The sequence below is a fragment of the Bos indicus x Bos taurus genome, chromosome 5, assembly GCF_003369695.1.
Source record: "Bos indicus x Bos taurus breed Angus x Brahman F1 hybrid chromosome 5, Bos_hybrid_MaternalHap_v2.0, whole genome shotgun sequence".
Lineage (NCBI taxonomy): Eukaryota > Metazoa > Chordata > Mammalia > Artiodactyla > Bovidae > Bos > Bos indicus x Bos taurus.
Window position 1 is genome coordinate 93,065,574 of NC_040080.1, and position 22,777 is coordinate 93,088,350.

The window sequence follows — 22,777 nt, forward strand, 5'->3', positions numbered from 1 at the left end:
AAAGCAAGGAAATCAAATCTACAACTTTTTTTCAAGGGTAATGAAATTTTTATGAATTGAAAATCTGATCAGTGAAGAAAGTTGGTATATGTCATGCATAGTCTTCAGTGAATAAAAGACACAGCCCCTCCCGCCTGGGAACTCTTCAAGCTCAGGCCAAGCTCTGCGTGGGAAAGAGATTGCGGTGAGCCACTGGCGGTGATATCAAACCCAATGACCTTAGAATCCAGAAGGAAAAGTCTACCACTGTCTGAATAAATGCGGTTTATTGAAGATATAGAACAGAAAATTCATACATATATTGGTGCCAAGAAAGGAAAAGTACTGCTCGAGGGAAACCAAAACATCAGCAGGAGATTGGGAGGAGAGGGGCCGCCGAGAAAGGGTGGGTAGCCGGGTATGCACAGGGCTGGCTGGGGCTTTCCCATAGGACAGTGGAACGTGGGCTGGGGTGGCGAGCCCTGCGGGGCGGGGGCGGTGACACAGCCCAGCCCCTGGGCACTGCCCCGCGGCTCGGCCTTATTGGAGTAGATGGTTTTTCCCCCAGATAACCCCTCCCAGGAAATTTTGGGCCGCCATGCCAGCCGCAGAAGCTACGTAGGGAAAGGGTCCCACGGGTATATCAAAGGGCGTACAGAGCTAGAGTGTGCCGGCAGGTGAAGGGGGCTGGTGGGTCCGAGACAACGTTCAGAGTTTGTGGTGGGACCGCTGGCTCTGAGAGGAGCTTTGTGTGACCCGGACCGAGCTGCGACCGCCAACCCCGCTGACGGCGCACGAGCCCCCGGAATTGGAGACGCCCCCGCGCACAGCAGAGCCCTCGCCGGAACTGCTGTCCAAGCCCAGGCCCCCGCGGCTGGCCCTGCTGTCCCGGCCTCCGCTGCCCAGCCTCCCGCTGCCTAGACCGCCGCTTCCCAGACCCCCGCTCCCCAGGCCTCCTCGACCTCCAGCTCCTCCTCCCAGGGCGCCGCTGCCGCCACTGCTGCTGCTGGTGGTGTTGTGAACCATCTCTGCAAAGAGCATTGGGGTCAGCCAGCTGCTGGGAGGCCGGTCCAGCCCGCCCACCAGTCCCGCCCACAGTCCGGGAGCCAATCCCCTCCGCCCACCGGCTCTTCCCCTGGGTACCGCCCACTAAGGTTTGGGGGAGTCGGGTGAGGGCAGGCTTCAAGACAGCCGGGTAGGGGAGGTTGGCCTCCCCCGCCGCCACCCTACAGCCTCTTCCCAGCCTGCAAATGGTGCAGCCCACCAGCGCTGGCCCCGCAGTAACCCCCCCGCGCCCCCCCACCTCGGTTTGAGAAACATTATCCCAAAGCATCCAGCCCCTTTCCTGAGAAGGAACCCGGTACTCACCGATGCTCACAGAACTCTGGCACTCCCCAGACATCCTGTTGGGGAAGATCAGACCTCCGTATTAGCATCTGTGCCGGAGCCTCCTTTCCTTAAATACACCTTGCTTAGGTCAATAACAGTGAAAGCCCTAGCTCCTTCCTGACTGATGCTGACTGTAAGAAATAGGTGCTCAAAATGCCATGACATGCATTCCTCCTCCTGTTGGGTAAAGTTGGGCTTAAATTGTTACCCTTTCCCACTAACATCACCTTCAAGAGGATCAGAGCAGAGGGTCATTCGTGTGTCTACCCACACTCTTCCTGCTCCTCAGGGGCCTATATAGTAAATAATGTTTATATCTGCCCCTTTAAAGGCCAGAGCCCTGTAACCAAGTGCCAGCCTACAGGAACCCACTCTTCAGAAACCTACTATTAAGGCCTTAAATAATAAAGAAATAACCTAGAAATAGTATTTATGCCTGTGAAAGAGAAAGTCGCTCAGTCGTGTCTGACTCTTTGTGATCCCATGGACTATACAGTCAGTGGAATTCTCCAGGCCAGAATACTGGAGTGGGTAATCTATCCATTCTCCAGGGGATCTTCCAGACCCAGGAATCGAACTGGGGCCTCCTGCATTGCAGGCGGATTCTTTACCAGCTGAGCTACCAGGGAAGCCCTTATACCTGTAAGTCCTCCTCTTTTTCAGACATGTATTTTACAGCTAAAATATGAGACATGAAAGATGGGAAAACCTGCCCAAGATAAGTTTCTGGTGGTGTCACTATTGCATAGAAAGCACAGTTCTCCTGGAGGATTGGCAGCATCTCAAAACACTTAAAGGGGCAGGGGCAGGAGTTGGGTGGGGGTGGAATGGGCCCGCTGAGGGCTACCACCATCTCCAGCAGTCCACATGAGCATGCTCAGGCAGCAAAGCCACCAGACATCTCAGCCTCCTGGAAACCAGAGGGATTCCAACTAACCTGCACTCCTCGCCCTCCAGGAGGGTCCGGTAGGTGGCAATCTCAATGTCAAGGGCCAGCTTGACATTCATCAGCTCCTGGTACTCCTTCAGCAGCCGGGCCAGGTCCTCCTTGGCCTGCTGCAGGGCAGCCTTGAGGTCCTGAAGCTTGGCATTGGCATCCTTGAGGGCCACTTCCCCATGCTGCTCTGCATCAGCAATGGCTGTCTGCAGGTTGGCATTCTGGGTTGGGGGCAACCAGAAGTCCAATTTAGGTTCAAGTGGATTCACTGAGAGCCTGCCTGTATGCTTGGGGCTTACACATGGATCGCCTCATGTTGGACAAATGAGGAAACTAAAACCCAAGAAGATGAAGCCTGGGCTGCAGTCGAAATCCTAGTGCCTCAAGGAATGGGATTAACACCATCTGGCCTCAAGGACACAGGCCAGCTCAGGAGTCAGACTCCTCCTATACCTCTCTTCTCTCTCATGGTAAGAGTCTAAGCATCTCCTGAAAGCCCTCCTCCTCCAGGAAGTCTTCTTGAATTATCCTAAGAATTGTCTTTCTGTCCTAATCCATGTTGATGTGAGCTACCTTGGCTATTCCCCTAATTTGGTCTTCACACAGCTTCTTTCCCCAGCCTCCCTAATTATGTCTGAACTCAACATTTCTGGTCCACATCAGCCTCCAGTCTCCAGGCAGGCAGGATCTGGGTCCATTAGACACAGCCCAGAAGCACGCCCCGTCAATTTTAGCATGCAAGGGGCTGGGACGTGAGTGCTGAGACCTGAGCTTACGGTGCAGGCATCAGCCCACAGTCTCAGGTGAGTGCTCCTTCCTCCTTCCCACCTGCTTCTTGACACTCTCAATCTCGGCCCGCAGCCTCTGGATCATCCGGTTGAACTCCATGATCTCACTCTTGATACTCTTCAGGTCATCCCCATGCATGCCAGCTGTGGTCTGCAACTCACCCAACTGTATCCGAAAAGAGTCACACATTCAAAAGGCCAGCAGGGCCTACTACGGTCCTCTACTCCAACCCTTCTGCATCACAAACGGGAAAACAAAAACAGAGTTAGGGCCTATGCAAGGTCACTCACTGGAGGAATCAGGTGCTCTGTCCTCTGTGTCAGGGACACGTCTTCCAGCACAGTCGCTGCTGGGATTTTTTTGAGCTTTTACTTTGCCCCAAGCCCTGTGCTTTACCTCATAGAACCTCACAGCTCCCTGATGAGGAAGGCATTATTATCCCTATCTTATGAATGGGAAAACTGAGACACAGATTGCTTGAGTACCATGACTAAACTCTCCGAGGTGTCAAGTAAGAGGGCTGGCGCATGAATGCAAACATCTCAGATGCTGGAGCCATCTCTTACCCAGCAGGCTATCCTTCTGGGGCAGAAAACTCAGAAGAGTCTGATGCTTAAGGGCTAGCTTAGGCCCCATGCAGATGTGGGGATGGGAGAAAGGTGTACAGAATTCCCCTGTCCTCTAATTTTGCTCAGTCTCCCTTGCTTTCCTCCTGCTTCCTTTCAGACACTGACTTCAACCCCTCAGTGTGATCAGATCAGAAGCAAGCATGACAGGGCCCAGTTGGGTGAGAGCAAAATAGAAGTGTCTCCAACAATAAAAGATATGCAGCCAGAGGGCTTTAGGTTAAGTATTTCTCAAGCTTGGCACTAGTGACATTTCAGACAGAGTAATTTTTTGTTTGGTGGGAGAATGGTATCTCACACATTGTAGAATGTTTAGCAGCATCTCTGGCCTCTACCCTCCAGACTCCTGTAGCACCTCACCCCCACCCCTAGGTGTGACATTCAAACCTGTCTTCACACATTGCCACATGCCTCCTGGGGGAAAAGTATACCTTCCCCCCACCCCAGTTGAGAAGCCCCAGGTTAGAGCAATGTCAGAGCTCTCTGATTAGGAAGGGAGATGTCTGGTAGCAAACCAGCCTAGTAGGAGGGAGAGGAGCCACCATGCTGGAAATGCAGAGAAGAATGACTCTGGAGCAGACTCGGCCCTCCCGGGGAGACGTGATGGTGTTACCCACCTTGGACTGGTACAGAGCCTCAGCCTCAGCCTTGCTCCTCTGGGCGATGGCCTCGTACTGGGCGCGGGCCTCGGCGATGATGCTGTCCAGGTCCAGGCAGCGGTTGTTGTCCATGGACAGGACCACGGACGTGTCACCTGTGTCTAACTGCATCTGGGACAGCTCCTGAAGGGCCAGGCAGACATGACCCCTCCTGAGCTCGCCAGGAGACACAAGCCACCAGCTCAGGAGGGAGGGCTCTGAACCAACTGAGGGACAGGTGAGAAGGTGTCACTCTGTCAGAAGGACAGAGACATAAAACTTTTTCTCTAGGAGACAGGAGGCAGGGGGGTGAGGGGCAGACTTACGGCATCATAGAGGGCCTTCAAGAAGTTGATCTCATCTGTCACACTGTCCACCTTGGCCTCCAGTTCCACTTTGGTCATGTAGGCAGCATCAATGTCCTGGGAAAGAATTCAGTCATGGTCCCCTCTGACCTGTGGGCTTAGCCCAGTCCTGGGCACTAAGGGAGGGAGCGGGGCAAAGGGGCCACAGGGGCCTGCCCCGTTCCCCCCACCAACCGCCCCCCCTCCGGAGCTCCCACTCAGGGGAAATGAGACGCCCATCCAGGCACAGGCAGACCTGGCCTAACATGACCAAACAGGCTGCCTTACAGGCTGGGCTGGAGGACCCTTCTCAGAAAACAGCCAAAGAGGCTGTGAGGGTGAAAAGAAGAGCAAGGGTTGGGCCGGGGCCATTACACTGAGACTGGGTGAGGAGAATTTGTGAGGAGGGTCTGGGGGAGAATCTAAATCAGCAACACTCAAAGGTTCTCTCTTTTTTTTTCCCAAAGGCTCTCTTTAAATTGCTCCTGGGAATACACTCCTGTGGTAGGGGGGAGGAATATATATACTAATATATATTCCTTCTCTTCATCCACTTTCTGATCACAACTCAAGATCTAATGGGATTCATAGACCCACAGGCCCACCAGGAGGGAGCCACATGGCAAAGTCTGGTGGACACTTTGGACCCTCCTCCCAGGAGGGGAGCAGCCAGGCCCTCAGATGCCCCTCCCAGCTTGCTAGGGTTCCGTGGCCCTCCCTCCCTACATGGCCTGAAGGAGACCCTCAAAATAAGAGGACTGGACTTTTTCTCCCCTCAACCTCATAGCACCCTATTCAGCAGGGCTCTGGGGTAGGAGGTGGGGGAAAGACCCTTCACCTTCTTCAAGACAACGAAGTCATTCTCTGCCGCAGTACGCTTGTTGATCTCCTCTTCATATCTATGAGAAAAGAGGCACTTTCTGGCCCATCTTCCCCAGGAGGTCACCATGGCCTCAGAGCACTTCCCGTAAGTACCGCAGCCTCAGGGCTTCTTGTCCTGCCCTTTAGCTCAAGGCCTGTGCCCTTGCAGTGCACCGCCCCCCAGGTTCAGGTGAGACCTGGTTTTTCTACAGGCTTCACTGAGCACTATGTGCGCTCAGAGGGTAGGGCCTGGAACCGGCTCTATGTTCAGCAAGTATGGTAGCCCTGTGGGCTCTTGGTAAGCACTTCTTGAATTCACGAAAACCCAGAATGGCACTACAAATGTGCCAGGTCTCATTCTGTGAATGACACGTATTAACTCATTCAGGCCTCGCTACAGTGAATAAAGACTACCACTGTCTCCATTTTACAGATGAGAAGACTGAGGCACAGAGAAGCTAAGGAGTCAGTCCAAGCTCACAGAGCTGAAAGTGGTGGAATAGACCTTGCCCAAGGCACTCGGATCCCAGAGACCGTACTCTTAACTTTAAAGTAACCTGCCTCTCCTTCAGAAGCCTATTGACAAGGGAAATACACCCCATATTTGGAGGGGAATTTGGAGTTGATGTAGTCCAGGGAGGATGGAGGATGTTGTCTGATTCTATGTGGTTTGTGAATGAACTTCAGAGTGTCTTTGAACATCCCCACCAAACTTACATGGATATACCCTTTCATTAAATTCTTAAGAGTTTCTGCCCCAAATAAACCATGAGCCATTATTTTAAAGACTGGGATCTTGAAAGTCGGAGAAGGTGGGGGTAAATCCCCCCCAGCGTGTAGCCAGCTGGAACAGAGCTGGCCCCTCCCACCCTCCAACCCACCCTGCCCCACCCCCTGCCCCAGGAACTGAGCAGCACACACCTCTTCTTGAAGTCCTCCACCATCCCCTCCATGCTCCTCAGCTCCTCATGCAGCTTGTCCTTCTCAACATGCAGACCATCCAGAAAGGCCCTGAGGCTGCTGATGTAGTTCTCGAAAAAAGGCTCCAGGTTGCGGTTGTTAGTGTTAGTGCCAGATCCCTGCTCCTGCAGGAGGCTCCACTTGGTCTCCAGGACCTTGTTCTGCTGCTCTAGGAACCGCACCTGCCATCCAATAGGAAAAGGACATCAGGGAGCAGTCTGCAGCCAACTCCAGTCTTGGTTGACTTTCCTAGAAGCAAAGTTCCCAGGGATCTCCCAGTCCCTCCCGTTGGGTTGCATTTTGCCTGCTACAACAGTTCAGTACTAACCCCATGTGGATAGCAGCATCAGTGACCTACAACGGAGGCAGAGGCCTGCTGTGCAGATAAGGAAACTGAGTCCCAGAGTAACCAAGGTGACACTACAAGCTAGTAACAAACCAAAACTGAGGTTTCTTGATACCCCGACTGGATGATCTTCCCACTGTATCATTCATTCATCCATTCATTCCTCAATCAGTTAGTACTCAATAAATAGCAGGAGATTTGAGAGCCTACAGCAGGTGTAGTTTCCAGGAAGAGGTTTACAGTACATCTGGGTGCCTATGTATTAAGGTGAGAAATAGAGAAAACCACAGAGAAATGGCTCTTGGGCTGCCCTAGTCCTAGGAACAAGGGCCCAGGTGCACCGAGATGGGCCCTTGCTGCCGAGCCTGGTTAAATGTAGGACTCAGTTGCATTTAAATTGAACCACTAGCTGAAGATGTCTCAAACTTTCATTTGCTGCAAAACGTTTCTGTACACAAGCTCAAAGCCAACTGTATAAACAATGGAATAAATATCAATCAATTGACCATTCGACAAACATTTGCAAAGCACCAGGCATGTGCCATGCCTTATGCTAGCCACTCAGGACCCCAGGACCTGAGAATCCCCCTTCAAAGGTGATAAGAGATCTTGCTGAGAAGGTCTTGGATAGTTCTCCACCTTTTGTGGAGAGCAGTATTTTCACATCACTTTCTACCTCTCTGTGAATAATTTATCTGGACACCCAGGTGTCTGCCAGGAACTAGTGGGTCACTAGGCTTTGAAGAACTTCCCCTCTGCAAAGTCTGATATTCCAGTGTTAAGATCAACTTCATCTTCAGCTTTGCCCAAGCCTCTTACGTATGGTGAGAGGACCCCCAACGAGTCCCTACAAACCCTTTCTTTAAGACCTGATACTATCCCATGGTCACAAAGAGATCGCAACACCTTATACTCAGCAGTACTGCTGAAACACTCAGTTAGCAGCTGATCAAGCCTGGATACTCTCTAGTCACCACAACTGTTGTCATAGTGTCCCCACTATGACATGGAGTAGTCAGAGCACAGAAAGCCCAGTAAAACCTCGCTTCAACCTCGCCTACACACAGACACGCATATACCAAGGTCAGTGGCCTAACGTTCACAGCTCTTCACGCCGAAATCTTCCCAAGAGAATCACCCAGGAGGAGGTACCCCTTACCCTTTCCCCCCTCCCACCCCCAAAAAACACTCTGCATCCCTCTCCTTAGGCTGAGAGTAGATTAATTCATCACTCAGGTAAATATCCAGCCTTGGCAGAGTTGGTCTCTCTTTCAAAGAGGAGCAATTCACAGTCTTCCTGAGATGGAGGAGGAGTGCAGAAGGCATCAGTGAGGGACATCCATGATGGCAGCAGCCTCGGCAGCGCCAGAGGCACCGCGCAGAGCTGCGGTGATGGGGCTTGCAGGAACGGTAGTGGCTCCGTCCAGTGAGGGACCGGAGATCTTTTCATCATCTACCACTCCCTTAGCAGGCCCGCCCCTGAGGGATGGAGGTAGAGGATGAACCTGCAAGTCCTTCCTTGGTGGCAAAAGGAAAAGAGGAAGAGGGGGCCAAGCTCATTAGGACAAACTTTCTCACTGTCCAGCTGTCCCGAGCTGGGCTCACCTTGTCAATGAAGGAGGCAAACTTGTTGTTGAGGGTCTTGATCTGCTCCCGCTCCTGAGCCTTTACTTGCCCAATCTGGGGGTCAATCTCCACATTGAGGGGCTGCAGGAGGCTCTGGTTGACAGTCACTTCCTGGATTCCCCCAGGGAAGCCACCTGGGCCAAAGCCACCAGGGCCACCAAAGCCACGGGGTCCACCAAAACCACCAAGTCCACCAAAGCCACCAGGACCTCCAAAGCCACCAACTCCCCCTCCAAAGCCCCCAGCTCTTCCACCAAAGCCCCCGCCCATCCCTCTTCCACCACCTCCAAAACCACAGCCTCCTGAATATCCCCCACTGGTGCTCCTAAACCCTCCAGCCCGGATGCTGCCTCCAGCCAGGCTGATGGAGATCTTCTTGTTCCCCCCCAGGTTGTAGAGACTCTGGCTGCCGAAGCCTCCTCCCATCAGGGCACAGGCGGCAGACCCAGCGCCACCCCCGCCTGAGCGGGAGGCCAAGGAGGACTTGGAGGAGGTGACCCGGCTCTGGCCCGACACCACGGCTGAGTGCCCGCTGAAGCCCTGCCGGCGGCTCCCGCTGGAAGCCCTGCAGGACTGCTGGCTGTAGCCGGCCTGACGACTCATGGTGGACGGCAAGTTATTCCAAAAGGAGAGCGGACCGGGAGGTTGGCGGAAACGCGGAGACCTTCTGAAGCTCTGGGCCAGAGGTGGCGCTTATATAGGGCTGGGAACTTGGCTGGCTGGCGGTGCCAACCAACTAATTGAGGTATTATCAGCTTTGGTTTGCCTGGCAGAAAGAGGTCAAGTCCGAAACTCAAAACACACCTTGGTAATCACTCCAGATTTCCAAATTGCTTTGTTTCCCGAGGGTTACTCATCTGAAGGAAGCTTAAGTTGGGAGAGGGGCCATCCTGCAGGGCTGGACACAGCCCTAATCCCCGAGAGACTTACCCTCCCATCCCAGGAGTGACAAGTCAGCATTTCCGTACCTCCCCTGTGTCCCCATGGCCACCCTGCCAGCCCATCAAGCCTCAGAAGTTTACAGGATGGGTTCAGAGCCTCAGTGAGGACCTAGGGGAAGAAGGGAGAAGAAGGGGGAGGGCTGGGAAGGAGAAGGAGCATGAGCAGATGGAAAATGGAAGAGTGAGAGAAGGTATAGCATCCCTCTGGGGCTCTTGCCATCCAGGCAGGAAAAGGTACACATCCGAATCACACAGCAGGATGTGTTCTTGACCGTGTGGGCCTTGGATGGAGAGCTGGTTGGGGAGCGGGGAAAATAGGGTGCAGGGTGCTCAGGCCAAGAAACAGAGGGATATACAGTGGACTGAAAGGAAGCACAGACCACAGCCAGGGCTTCCCCGGTGGCTCAGCGGTAAAGAATCTGCCTGCAGTGCAGGAAACGCAGGAGACAGGGGGTTGATCCCTGGGTCTGGAAGCTCCCCTAGAGGAGGCATGGCAATGCACTCTGGTATTCATACCTGGAGAATCCCATAGACAAAGGAGTCTGTTGGCTATGGTCCATAGGGTCGCAAAGAGTCGGACATGACTGAAGCGCCTAAGAACACACGCACACACAGACCATAGCCGAGGACTTTGAGGAAGGCAACAGACAGGGAGGGGGGCCTGTGGGGAAAGGAAAGCTGGAGGAAGACTAATCCAGGAAGGAAGAGTGTGCAGACTACCTGGTCCGGGTCAGAGAGACCACCAACCTTTCCTATTCCAAGCTCACATTAGAGAAATGAATCCAGGATTTCTCATTTCTCCTCTCGGCTCCCCTAAGATACACCATCTACACCACCTAGGAAGCTTGAGTGGCTCCCTGGATGGCTATAAACTACATCCACCCGCAGCTGGGCAGGGTCCATTTAACTTGACTCAGACCGTAGGAAAGTGAAGGCTCTTTCCATCATCAGTTTTCTAAAACATATTTTTATTTATCATCACGATGTATACAATAGAGCTGATTACTTCCAATCACATCATGATCTTGTAGATTTTTTCCCCAATATTCTTTGCATTACTCTTTATTCCATATTAGAAACAAAAGTTTCAGATATCTTTTGACTCAGTATTCCAAGTTCTTGGGACATAGCATCAGTACTTCCCACTATCCTGTTGGGTTCTTGCCTCTTATCTCTGACTCTTTTTCCAGAGCACATTGTTGACTAAAATCCATGAATTCTACAGAAAAATCATTTAATCTGCTAATTTCCCTTTTCTTTTCACCATCAAGATTCTAAAAAAAGAAGAATGATTGCAATTTGTAAGGTTGTTGAGAGGATGGTTATGAGAAAAGCAAACTGTCATATCACTTATCATGTGTGGTATGAATGTTTAATCAGTTACAACATTTACCTCCCATTCCCCTTCAGCAGCAAAGACCAGTCTTAATTACTCCAAGGCTGAAAGCCGACCTCCAGGTACTCCGGAAAATGTCTTTACTTAAAGAGAAAGAGAAAGGAGACTTCTCTTTCCTCTTCTAATTTGGCCTCCTTTGTCCCCAGATACCTGCCCCTCCAGGAATCCCCCCTCATTTATCTGACCCAGCCCCTTTGTTTACCCCTCACCTCTGGCTGCTCAGCATATGTGCTCTCAACCAAGAGTGCGGGGTAATTGCTCCCCTACAAGCTCACTGGGAATCGAGCCAGTTTAAACCAGTGACCCATGAAACCTTAGTTCCAGGAACTCTGCTCCTGTTTCTTCAAGCACACAAAGACCCTCAAGTCAAGTGGCCTCGGACAGGGTGGCAAGTGGAGGTTCTGTATGATCGAGGTCTGCTTGGATTACAGAATTCAGTGCCTCAGACTACCGGACTTTCTGCATACATGCATGCACACACACACACACACACACACAGGACCAAAACACAACATGTACTGTGCATTAACAGTAACCACACATACATGTGTACACACTCACAAAATCTCTCACATACACGCAGACACACGCTCTCAACACGGTTCCCTGCCCAGCAGTCTCTTCCCTATGAAGCCCTTGATGTCACAAATAGGCATTCCCTGCTTTGTCTTCTAAACCTCATTGCCTGCCTCATTCCCTCATGGCCCTGATTATTGCCCAAAGCATCTCACTAATCTGAGAAACCAAGATACAGCAACTGGGTCCAAACAAAGGCACAGGCTGGGAGTTAGGCAGCCCGGGTCCTACCCTGACTCAGCTGCCACCCACATCTCTCTGCTGCTCAGCCTCCTCTTCCAAACAAGGACGGTGGCACACCTGATCAAGGGATCCGTGCAGACCCACTGAAGCCCAGGGTTCAGAGGAGGACAGGGGCAGGAGGAAGGGGCAGCAGGGGGCAGTGCCCCAGTGTCGTGGCCACCGCCATCTCAGCCCGCTGACATCCATGAAGGATAGTCCACCTGGTGAGAGTGGGGAGAGTGGCCTGGTGACTGGGTTGGGAGACGGGGCCTTTACAACACAGCACATAAGCCGCTCTCATTGCCGACCCGTGAGGTCAATCCTGACTCCAAAATCCAAATAGTGTTTTGGATTCAAGTGTGGCTGATGCCCGCATCCAAAGAGACCCTGAGAATGAATGAGGAAATGTCCCGCACCGTCTTCCTGTCTCACCTGCGTGGTTTTCAGTGCTATCACAGAGAAATTCTTCAGAACGATTAGCTGATTTCCACCCCTTGGCAGCTGCCAATGCCAGGGCCCAGTTTGAATATGCTGAGAAGTCAGTTTGCATTTCAAACGTCGAGAACAAAGTCCAAAGAGCTTGAAGTGGAAGTCTGGGACTCTAATGAGGGCCCAGCCCAAATCTCTTATTCCTGACAAATCCCACTCTAATCCCCCACACCCACAGACTATAAAAGCCCAGCCGCTCTCCTCTGACACCTCTTAGGGAGAGAAATGGTGTGCTACTGGCAGGGAGGTGCCACCGCTGAAAGCAGTAGGTGGGGCTTTCTAGGAGGTGAGGGCACAGGGGTCCCAGGGGAGGCACGGGGCCCTGCACCACCTCCTCTCTGTGGTCATGGCTGTGCCTCCCAGGACGGCGCCCTGACCAAGGCTGCCTCTGCTCCGGGGAAGCTGGGTCCTCTCTGGGAGAACTAGGGAGGAGGAGGAGGGATTGCTCCTGCCCACAGGCAGCCCCGGCTTCTCTGGGGACCAGTGCACTCAGATGCAAGTGCTCAGGGCTAAGGACAGGCTTGGCAACACAGGGCACAGCAGCTGGGCCAAGGACAGCAGGTGGGAAAGAGCCAAAGAGGGAGAAGGAGATGGGGCTGCACCAAGATGGGGGACCCTGGGCTGGGAGGCCTGGCAGGAAGGGCGGGGTGGATGGTTCCTGGGTAGAGTTGGCCCTAAAGTCTGCACTCGGAGGGCACGCTGCTCCACAAGGAACTGTTCCTCGACACTGAGCTTTGAGCCAAGTCTCCCCAGGGAGGGGCCAGCCCTGTGGCATCTGGAGCTCAGGAAAAAAAGTCTAAAGCCCAGCAGATGTAGTCTTGAACTTAGCTCCATCCTGAAGGAGAGGGCCAAGAGGGACAGGATGGCTTCCTCACGGTGCCCAGACTCTCCCACCCAGGAATCTGTCAGAGCGATGCCACGGGGGGCCCCTCTGGCCAGAAGCAGGAGGCCTGAGCCCCAGGCTCCAGACCCCTCTGGGCCTCCAGTTAGCCAGTCATGAAATAGAGCTGATACACCTCTGCTCTCCTGATTGAGCAGAGAGGATGGGAGGTGAGTTAAGTACAGTAAAGGGCTTTATAAACTCAAGAGCAGGAGTCCTGTGTTGACCCGGGGCATTCTAATAGTAGAAAAGCAAGTCATGAGGGTGCTGGCCGGATGGCAGACTCCATAATTAACACTCTACAGACTTCTCCCCACTTGACCCTCATTGCAATCCTATAGGGAAGATTTGTAGCTCCATTTTACAGATGAGGAAAACTGGGGCCTGGAAATTAAGTAACTTGTCCAAGACCACAAGTGCAAAGCCAAGCCTCCGACTCAGTTCTGTCCCTTCTGTCTGGAGGGACATGCCTGTGGCCCCACAGGGTGTTCTGTGTCTGTTCCTGCCCAGAGCTCAGCGCATGGAGCAAGCCCTGACTCTGAACAGTTGATGGGATTTGATCACATTCTGGAAATGGCAGGTAAAACCAGAGCATGGAATGAGGAGAAGAGTCACAAAGACCACCACACACTGGTCCAGGGATGGTCCCCAGAAGGGTGCTTTGCGTTATTCCCCCCACAGAGGTGACAGTTTGTGCTGAGCTAGCCCCCTCCTTCTTGGTCAGGCCCATGGACCAGATTTTGCAAACTGGTGGACCCCACCCTGGAGCCATGGACCGCTGAGACACTAAGCAGCTCAGAGCTGCTACTGTTGCCCCCCTCATCCTCTGCCTGAGGCCCTAGTGTGAGTCCGCCCCCCTCACCCACACCCAGCCACCACTTCCTGAGCACCTCTCTGGCCGGGCACTGTCCTGACCTCCTCTCACCCACTCTCCCTCGGTCCTAGGGATCATGAAGAGTCCTCAGACTTAAAGCCCCCTCCCCCTTCCCTTTACACCCTGATGTATCATTTAGGAGCAGTCCAGCCCCACCACAAAGGCTCATATGACCAGCCTGGCCCTCGGCCTCTTCTGTCCTAAACCACCTGGGACGCCTGTAGCCCCTACCACATCCATAAGTCACATGAGAGCATCTTCCCTCCCTTAAACCAGTGTGAAAGCCCTTGGAGGGCAGGCCTCGTACCTGGGGCAGTCCTCTGTCCCCCAGCACCCAGCCAGCTTTGTACAACTCAGGAAGTTCTTGGTTCCCTGTAAAAGCCAAGCCACAGCCTTATAGGCATACATGCCAACACTTAACAGTATCTGACATTTGTGGAGTGTCTTCAACTTTTTAAAACCCTTTCACTTATCTGACTTGACAGACAAATGGGCAAAAGCACCACCTAGAGATACACACCCTCCTGTGACTCATAGACAAAGCACTTTCATACAACTTGTGACCCCAAATGGAAATGACAAAAGCATTAAGCACGAACTGAGTTTGAAGACCGATGCAGTCAGGAGGTAGATTCTGTCCCAACCTACCCACTGATTCTGCTTTCTGCTAAAAGGCATGAAGATTAGAACAGGAAGTGAAGGTCGGGCACAGTGTTCAGAGGACACAGAAAGAGTATCCAAACTCTGTCTCCTTAAGACTTCATTCTCTCCAAGGAATCCAACTTGGACCACTATCCATTCAGTCATCCCTCCAAACATCCATTCATTCTCTCAGCAATCACTGTTAAATGCCTACATATGGCTGGTCCCAGGCTACCCAATAAGGAACACAATGATATGCAAGACAGGGTCCAAGATCTGGAAAAGCTTCCAGTTGTATTGAAGGAAGGGATCAGTCATGTAAACAACTCCTTATTAGTACTTTGGGGATCAGCATTTTTGACAGCAGATCAAAAAAGTGTTATGAGTAGACAATGAATAAAGGCTATGGAAGATGTCAGAGAGAAGGTCATTTTGAGTAGGGTGTTGAGGGATGAGGAGGAGTGGGCCCAGTGGGTGGACAATAGGAGAAATATACCCCCACGTAGAGAGGAAAACATTTCAAATGCTGGTGAGGGGAGAGAGTCTGTGAGAGATCCCACATGCTTGCAGAACAGGAGACATAGAGGAGGGGGACAGGTGATAACAAAGAGCTGGATGTGTAGGTTGAAACTGATGGTAATGATCTCTGTTCTGTGCTGCAAATTTGGGACTTCAATCTGTGAACAGTGGCCCTCAGTGCTGACTGCAAATCAGACCATTAGATAGCTTTTTTTTCTTTTTTTTTTTTCTTTTTTTTTTAATTGAAGGGTAATCGCTTTACAGTATTATGTTGGTTTCGGCCAAACATCACCATGAACCAGCCATAGGTATACCTATGTACCCTCCGTCTTGACCTCCCTCCCCACCCCACCCCTCTAGGCTGTTACAGAGCCCCAGTTTGAGTTCCCTGAGTCATACAGCAAATTCCTGTTGGCTATCTATTTTAGGTATAGTAATGTATGTTTCCATGTTACTCCGTCCAAACATCCCACCCTCTCCTTCCTCCCCCCACCACCGTGTCCGTAAGTCTGCTCTCGATGTCTCTGTCTCCATTGTTGCCATGCAACTGGGCAACCTGAAAGAAATGGACAGCTTTTTAAAATCCAGATCCTCAAACTCTAGTCCTGACTTCCAGAGTTAGGATCTTAGGGAATGTGGCCCAGAAACTTGTATTTTCGTAAAGCTCCAGTTTGCTTTGATTTTGATGGACTAATTTTTACAACAAAAGGAACTTTATCAAAGGAAGAAACTTCCATGTTTTCATGAAGGCCTGGGTAACAATAAGAGAATCACCTGTTCTGTCCTCAAACCAGACACAGAGTTTCATCTAGTCCAAGAGGCTGGACCAGTCCCCTCAGCCTTTAGATACAGCTGCAAATGCTGGTGACTAAAGGCACCCAGAGCCGTTAAAAGGAGGCAGGGAGCTTGAAAACACGTTGCTGAGAACAAGAAAATGCAAACCAGAGCCCCGGGCAAAATATGCATGATACATACATCTGATGGATCTCAAAAACATCCTGATGCAACGAGGAAGTCAGACACAAAAAGAATATCTGCTATATGATTCCGTTTGTATGAAATTTTAAAAGAGACAAAACCAACCTATTGTGATAGAAAGCAAGCCCAACCTGGGCCTGAGGGCTGGCGGGTGAAGGACTGCAAAGGGGCAGGAGAACATTTTGGAAGATGACCCAGATTTTGACTGTGGCGGTAGTTATCCTGGTATATACATTTATCAAAATTGATTGAAATGAATTGCTCAGATCAGATCAGATCAGATCAGTCGCTCAGTCGTATCTGACTCTTTGCGACCCATGAATCGCAGCACGCCAGGCCTCCCTGTCCATCACCAACTTCCGGAGTTCACTCAGACTCACGTCCCTCGAGTCAGTGATGCCATCCAGCCATCTCATCCTCTGTCCTCCCCTTCTCTTCTTGCCCCCAATCCCTCCCAGCATCAGAGTCTTTTCCAATGAGTCAACTCTTCGCATGAGGTGGCCAAAGTACTGGAGTTTCAGCTTTAGCATCATTCCTTCCAAAGAAATCCCAGGGCTGATCTCCTTCAGAATGGACTGGTTGGATCTCCTTGCAGTCCAAGGGACTCTCAAGAGTCTTCTCCAACACCACAGTTCAAAAGCATCAATTCTTCGGTGCTCAGCCTTCTTCACAGTCCAACTCTCACATCCATACATGACCACAGGATAAACCATAGCCTTGACTAGACGAACATTTGTTGGCAAAGTAATGTCTCTGCTTTTGAATATGCTATCTAGGTTGGTCATAACTTTCCTTCCAAGGAGTAAGCGTCTTTTAATTTCATGGCTGCAGTCACCATCTGCAGTGATTTTGGAGCCCTGAAAAATAAAGTTAGCCACTGTTTCCACTGTTTCCCCATCTATTTCCCATGAAGTGATGGGACCAGATGCCATGATCTTCATTTTCTGAATGTTGAGTTTTAAGCCAACTTTTTCACTCTCCACTTTCACTTTCATCAAGAGGCTTTTTAGTTCCTCTTCACTTTCTGCCATAAGGGTGGTGTCATCTGCATATCTGAGGTGACTGATATTTCTCCTGGCAATCTTGATTTCAGCTTGTGTTTCTTCCAGTCCAGCGTTTCTCATGATGTACTCTGCATATAAGTTAAATAAACAGGGTGACAATATATAGCATTGACATACTCCTTTTCCTATTTGGAACCAGTCTGTTGTTCCATGTCCAGTTCTAACTGTTGCTTCCTGACCTGCATACAAATTTCTCAAGAGGCAGATCAGGTGTTCTGGTATTCCCATCTCTTTCAGAATTTTCCACAGTTTATTGTGATCCACACAGTCAAAAGCTTTGGCATAGTCAATAAAGCAGAAATAGATGTTTTTCTGGAACTCTCTTGCTTTTTCCATGATCCAGCGGATGTTGGCAATTTGATTTCTGGTTCCTCTGCCCTTTCTAAAACCAGCTTGAACATCAGGAAGTTCATGGTTCACATATTGCTGAAGCCTGGCTTGGAGAATTTTAAGCATTACTTTACTAGCCTGAGAGATGAGTGCAATTGTACGGTAGTTTGAGCATTCTTTGGCATTGCCTTTCTTTGGGATTAGAATGAAAACTGACTTTTTCCAGTCCTGTGGCCACTGCTGAGTTTTCCAAATTTGCTGGCATATTGAGTGCAGCACTTTCACAGCATCATCTCTACTGTATGTAAATTGTACCTCAAAGAAGTTGATTTTAAAAGGGAAATAGGAAGAGACAACAGGAAGGACAGAATACTCACGTTAAAGATAACATGAGCTCTGGGCTCTTCTTTGGAATAGGTATTCCAAGGCACTTCACTGTATTGATTTGTCCCTATATATACCAAGCCATGGTTCCTTAAGGCAACAGCCATGTTATGCTTCTCCATAGCAGGGCGACTTCATGGTACATTGGTACTCAATGAAATTTAACTAAATGGATAAATAACTCACCCAGGAAGAATATGTAACATGAACAGTAAAGGCACCCAAGAAAACATCAGTACTTAAATACTTTTCATTTTATTTTTAACTATAAAATATTTCAATCATACAGAAAACAATATAGCAAACACCTATGTGTTCACCATCAAGGTTAACCAGATGGACATCTCTCTTTTAAAGTGTTCTATAATCCTCAGTTTGATGACCATGTGGAGGAAAAAAGCGTACACAAAAGTCAACTGCAGATCTGAATGTGAATGAGATTTACAACAGTAAACCTTTTAGAAAACACCAGAGAATATCATCATGACCTTAGAGTAAAGAGAAGAGTATAGGACATGAAAAGCACCCCACAAAAGAAAAATATGATGAACTTATGAAATAAAGTACTATTTTATCAAAAAGCTCCACTAAAGAGTGAAAAGGTAACCTACAGAGTAGGAAACAGTATCCATACATGAGCAAAGGGCTAATATTCAGAACATATAAAGAACCCCTATAAATCAACAAGAGAGACAGACAGACAGCCTACTCAATAGAAAAATGGGCAGAAGACAGTTACAGAAGATGGTATCCAAATGGCAATAAATATATAAAAGAAGTCCAGCATCATTAACCACTATGGGACATACAAATTAAAATCACCAAGACATACAATAATGCCTCCTTCCAAACAGCTAAAATACAAAAGAAAAGTGAAAGTGAAAGTCGCTCAGCCGTGTCTGACTCTTTGCCACCCGTGGACTATACAGTCCATAGAATTCTCCAGGCCAGAATACTGGAGTGGGTAGCCTTTCCCTTCTTCAGGGCATCTTCCCAACCCAGGGAAAGACCCAGGCTTCCCACGTTGCAGGCGGATTCTTTACCAGCTGAGCCGCAAGGAAGCCCAAAATACAAAAAAAAACTACCAAATGTTCGCAAAAATATGGAGCAACTGGAACTCTCCTATACTACTAGAATGGCTACCTAGGGAAATTATTTGGAGTATCTATCATAACTTAGCACATCAGTGCCCTATGAACTTGGCAATCTCACCAGTAGGTATTCACAAAGCCATCGAGAGCACACATGTATTCACCAAAAGACATGGACTGGAGTATTCATTGACGTGTTGTTCATAACAGCTGAAAATATGAATCCAATGCCCCATCACAACAGAGAACACAAATAAACTGGGGATAGCATACTGATGAGAATGAACGACTTGCAACTGCACGACTGGTTTGGGATGATTCTTCATATATTGTGTTAAGTAGAAGAGTCCAGCCACAAACCATATGCTTCTGCTTATATAAAGTACAAACACATTAAAACCTAACCTATGGGAATTTCCTGATGATCTTGTGGTTAAGAATCTGCCTGCCAATGCAGCAGAGATGGGTTCAATCCCTGGTCTGGGAAGATTCCACATTACACAGGGCAACTAAGCCCATGAGCCACAACTGCTGAAGCCCATGACCTTAGAACGTGTGCTCTGCAACAAGAGAAGCCACTGCAGTGAGAAGCCTGTGCGCCAGAACTAGAGAGTAGTCCCTGCTCACCGCAACCAGAGAAAGCCCACACACAGCAACAAAGATCCAGCACAGCCAAAAATAAATAATACATTTTTAAAAAACTAACCTTTGCTGTTATAAATGAGTTTTTTCCTGGGGTGGGGTGGGATGGGAAGTGGTTGGAAGGGAGCTGGGTATGCGGGCTTCTAGGGTCATGGGAATGGATGTTCTGTGCTGGTTACATGAGTGGGTTCAATGTGTGAAAAGTCATTAGGCTGAACACTTGAGGTCTGTCCTCTTTTCTGTATGTATGTTACAGTCCAATAAGAAGTTTTTTTTAATGTTGCAGAACTCCAGCATTTAATGAGTAGACTGAGGAAGAGAAAGCCACAGCAGAGATTGAGAAGGCAGGGCAAAAGAGGTCGCAAGAAAATAAGGGTAAAAAGGGTGAACAGAGTCAGAGCTTCAGAGGGTTTAGGGAAATGACTAAAAATAGGCCACCGTGTGGACTATGAGCTTGTCCCTGGAGACTTTAGTGGGGGCACAGTCAGTTTGGTGGGCAAAGGGAGATCCTGAAGGTAGAGGGCAAGGTGAATGAGATGTGCTTAGAAGACTCTTATCTTGCACGTCCCCAGGGTCTCCCTCCAACTCTGAAAGAAGGTCCTCCAAAGCCACTATCGTGTCCCCCACTCCAGCTCCCTCCAAAGGCACCCAAACACCTCTGTGCCAAGCCCCCAGCCTGGACAGCACATCCAGCCACACTGAGTAAGACCTTCTAGCACCCTCTCCCACCAAGGCTATACTGGCTTCTGCTGCCAGAGGCACCCTTCTCATGACACAGGCTGTAAAGACTGACTGGGATGGTAGAGACATCAGCTCTGGCCAGATGCTGCAATAGCAGAGAGACAACTGGAGCCCTTGGTGGCCTGGGATGGCCTGCTGGACCGCTGGCTTGTTGTTTTCAGAAAGTCTTGGAGGAAAGGGCCTTCTGACACAGGGAGGGGGTGGGCATTTTTACAAGTTCCAGTGAATTGGTTCATTAATTGGATAATTTCCTGTGCTTGATTTTTCTAGCCAAAATGGGTCAGTGCCTCAGATCTTGAACATATCTTAGCTGAAATCCTGGAGTCACAAGATGCCACAATGAATCCTACATACATGCTACAACTAAGACTCAACACAGCCAAAAATATAAATAGATAAATATTTTTAGATACATCACAAGGAATGAAAAGGAGGGATGGAAATCTGTACCTGTGAGCCAGTAATAATGCATAAACATTATTTAGGACTGATTCAAACAAGCTCTTTGAATGAAAACATTGATGAAGCATTATCAGAAATGTGAACTGAGGCTGAATAGTTGATCATATTACTAAAGAGTTAATGTTCATCCCACAAAGGGTCATAGTGTTATTCAGTCAGTTCAGTCACCCAGCCATGTCCGACTCTTTGCAACCCCATGGACTGCAGCATGCCAGGCTTCCCTGTCCATCACCAACTCCCAGAGCTTGCTCAGACTCAATGTCCATTGAGTCAGTGATGCCATTCAACCATCTCATAATGTTACTATGGTTACATTATGTAAAGGGTCTTTATCTTTGAAAGAAACTTACAAAAAATGTTATGAATAAAATGATATGACATCAGGATTTGCTTCACCATAATCAGGAGGGGTAAGAGCAGTGGGTAGAACAAAGATAAAACAAGATAATGAGTTGACTGTTGACCTGGGTGAAGGGTCCAGAAGCACTGATTATACTACTCTCATTTTCATAAGAGGAATTTTGAAATTTGTTTGAAATTTCCCATAAGAAAAAGATTTTTAAATAGCTACTTCACATAAGACTAAATATAACACTTTTCTTCTCTATAATACACAAGCAATTTTTGCTTTAAGTAGCAGTTTCCCTTCCAAGTACACCCAAATGAGGACATTATTGCGTATAACTCAAATTTGTAATTTGCCTGAACCTGGCCACTGTAATAAGAAGTTGGGTGGTAAGATCAAAATCCAAAAATAATTTGACAGTTTGGGGCTCGAGCCAAATCTAACAAGAAAGATTTAACAGAGATTAATGTAAATCAAAACCTTAGGTGTATTAAAACAAAACAAGCTGTATGGTTCAGCCTGGGGAGATTCACAATAGCTTTTATAAAGTGGCGCCAGCTCAGGATGACTCAGCAGCAGGAAAGGGCTGCTAGACTCACCTGCAAGGTTGGAGGATGCACAAAAATTAGTCCCCATGTTCACGCTTTTCGTGAGCTAGTTAATCCTTATCTAGTGGGTTGGGCTGTATTCCCTATATCCAGAGTGTGACATGCAGCCTGGGAGGGAGCATGCCAAAGCATAGGAGGAAATGGAAGTGTTCAGCTTGGAGAAGGAATAGATAAAGAGACAACCATCCCCAAACATGTGGAGATTCTCATGCACAGGGAGACTTGCTCCCCATGGTCACAGAGGAGAAACCTTGAACCAATGGGTAGAATTTACGAGGTAGGACAAAGCTTAGCATCTTCTGTGAGAGAGAGAAGGACCCCACCCAGGAGGGTGGATCACCAGTTAGAGAACTGGTTTTGGAGAGGACTCCAGTATGTAAATGGGGCTCCTCTTTATAGCCTCTGAAGTCATTTCTAGCCTTAAGAGTCTGATTCTTCAGAAATCAATGAACAGCAGTAACTCTAAAAATATTGATGGTAATATCATAGATTTATTGAGTACTTACCTTGTTCTGGGAGCTGTGCCAACTCTAGCATGCATTCAATTATTTAGTCAGTTCATCAATCAACAAGTGCTGTGAAGTGCACATTTTCTATCCAGTATTAAGCAACATATGAACAGTATATGACATAGTCCCTCTCTTTAAAGAGTTTGTAATCTAGTTGCTAATCAAAATGTCCATATCTGTAGTACAATAGCTGTATGAATATCGCTCATTCTATAAAGTGCTTTTCATGTATTCCTTGAAACATCCCTGAGAGACAGATTTTATTTTTATTACCACATTGTTGCTGTTGTTGTTCAGTCGCTCAGTCGTATCCAATTCTTCGCAACCCCATGGACTGCAGCACACCAGGCTTCCCTGTCCACCACCATCTCCCAGAGCCTGTTCATGTCCATGGAGTTAGTGATGCCATCCAACCGTCTCATCCTCTGTCGTCCCCTTCTCCTCCTGCCTTCTGTCTTTCCCAGCATCAGAATCTTTTCTAATGAGTTATCACTTTACATCAGGTGGCCAAAGTATTGGAGCTTCAGCTTTAGCACCAGTCCTTCTAATGAATATTCAGGATTGATTTCCTTTAGGATTGACTGGTTT

General features: G+C 49.1%; 1 protein-coding gene across 1 annotated transcript; it reads right to left on the reverse strand.

Annotated features, from left to right (window-relative positions):
* Positions 1 to 266: 266 nt before the first annotated feature.
* LOC113893581 (keratin, type II cytoskeletal 3-like) lies at positions 267 to 9,098 on the reverse strand. The gene is made up of 9 exons (XM_027543499.1): positions 8,475 to 9,098; positions 6,485 to 6,705; positions 5,541 to 5,601; positions 4,685 to 4,780; positions 4,338 to 4,502; positions 3,134 to 3,259; positions 2,306 to 2,526; positions 1,348 to 1,382; positions 267 to 1,007 (listed from the first exon to the last, which is right to left on the reverse strand). The coding sequence occupies exons 1-9, from the start codon at positions 9,096 to 9,098 to the stop codon at positions 688 to 690; spliced, it is 1,869 nt and encodes a 622-aa protein (XP_027399300.1). The 3' UTR covers positions 267 to 687.
* Between the last annotated feature and the right edge of the window lie 13,679 nt (positions 9,099 to 22,777).

Excerpts from the sequence above, each read along its gene's own strand:
- LOC113893581 (XM_027543499.1), bottom strand. The coding sequence starts at position 9,098 with ATGAGTCGTCAGGCCGGCTACAGCCAGCAGTCCTGCAGGGCTTCCAGC. Across the intron at positions 1,383-2,305 it reads CTGGAGGGCGAGGAGTGCAG|GATGTCTGGGGAGTGCCAGA; the intron begins GTTAGTTGGAAT and ends CTTCCCCAACAG. Across the intron at positions 1,008-1,347 it reads CCAGAGTTCTGTGAGCATCG|AGATGGTTCACAACACCACC; the intron begins GTGAGTACCGGG and ends TGCTCTTTGCAG.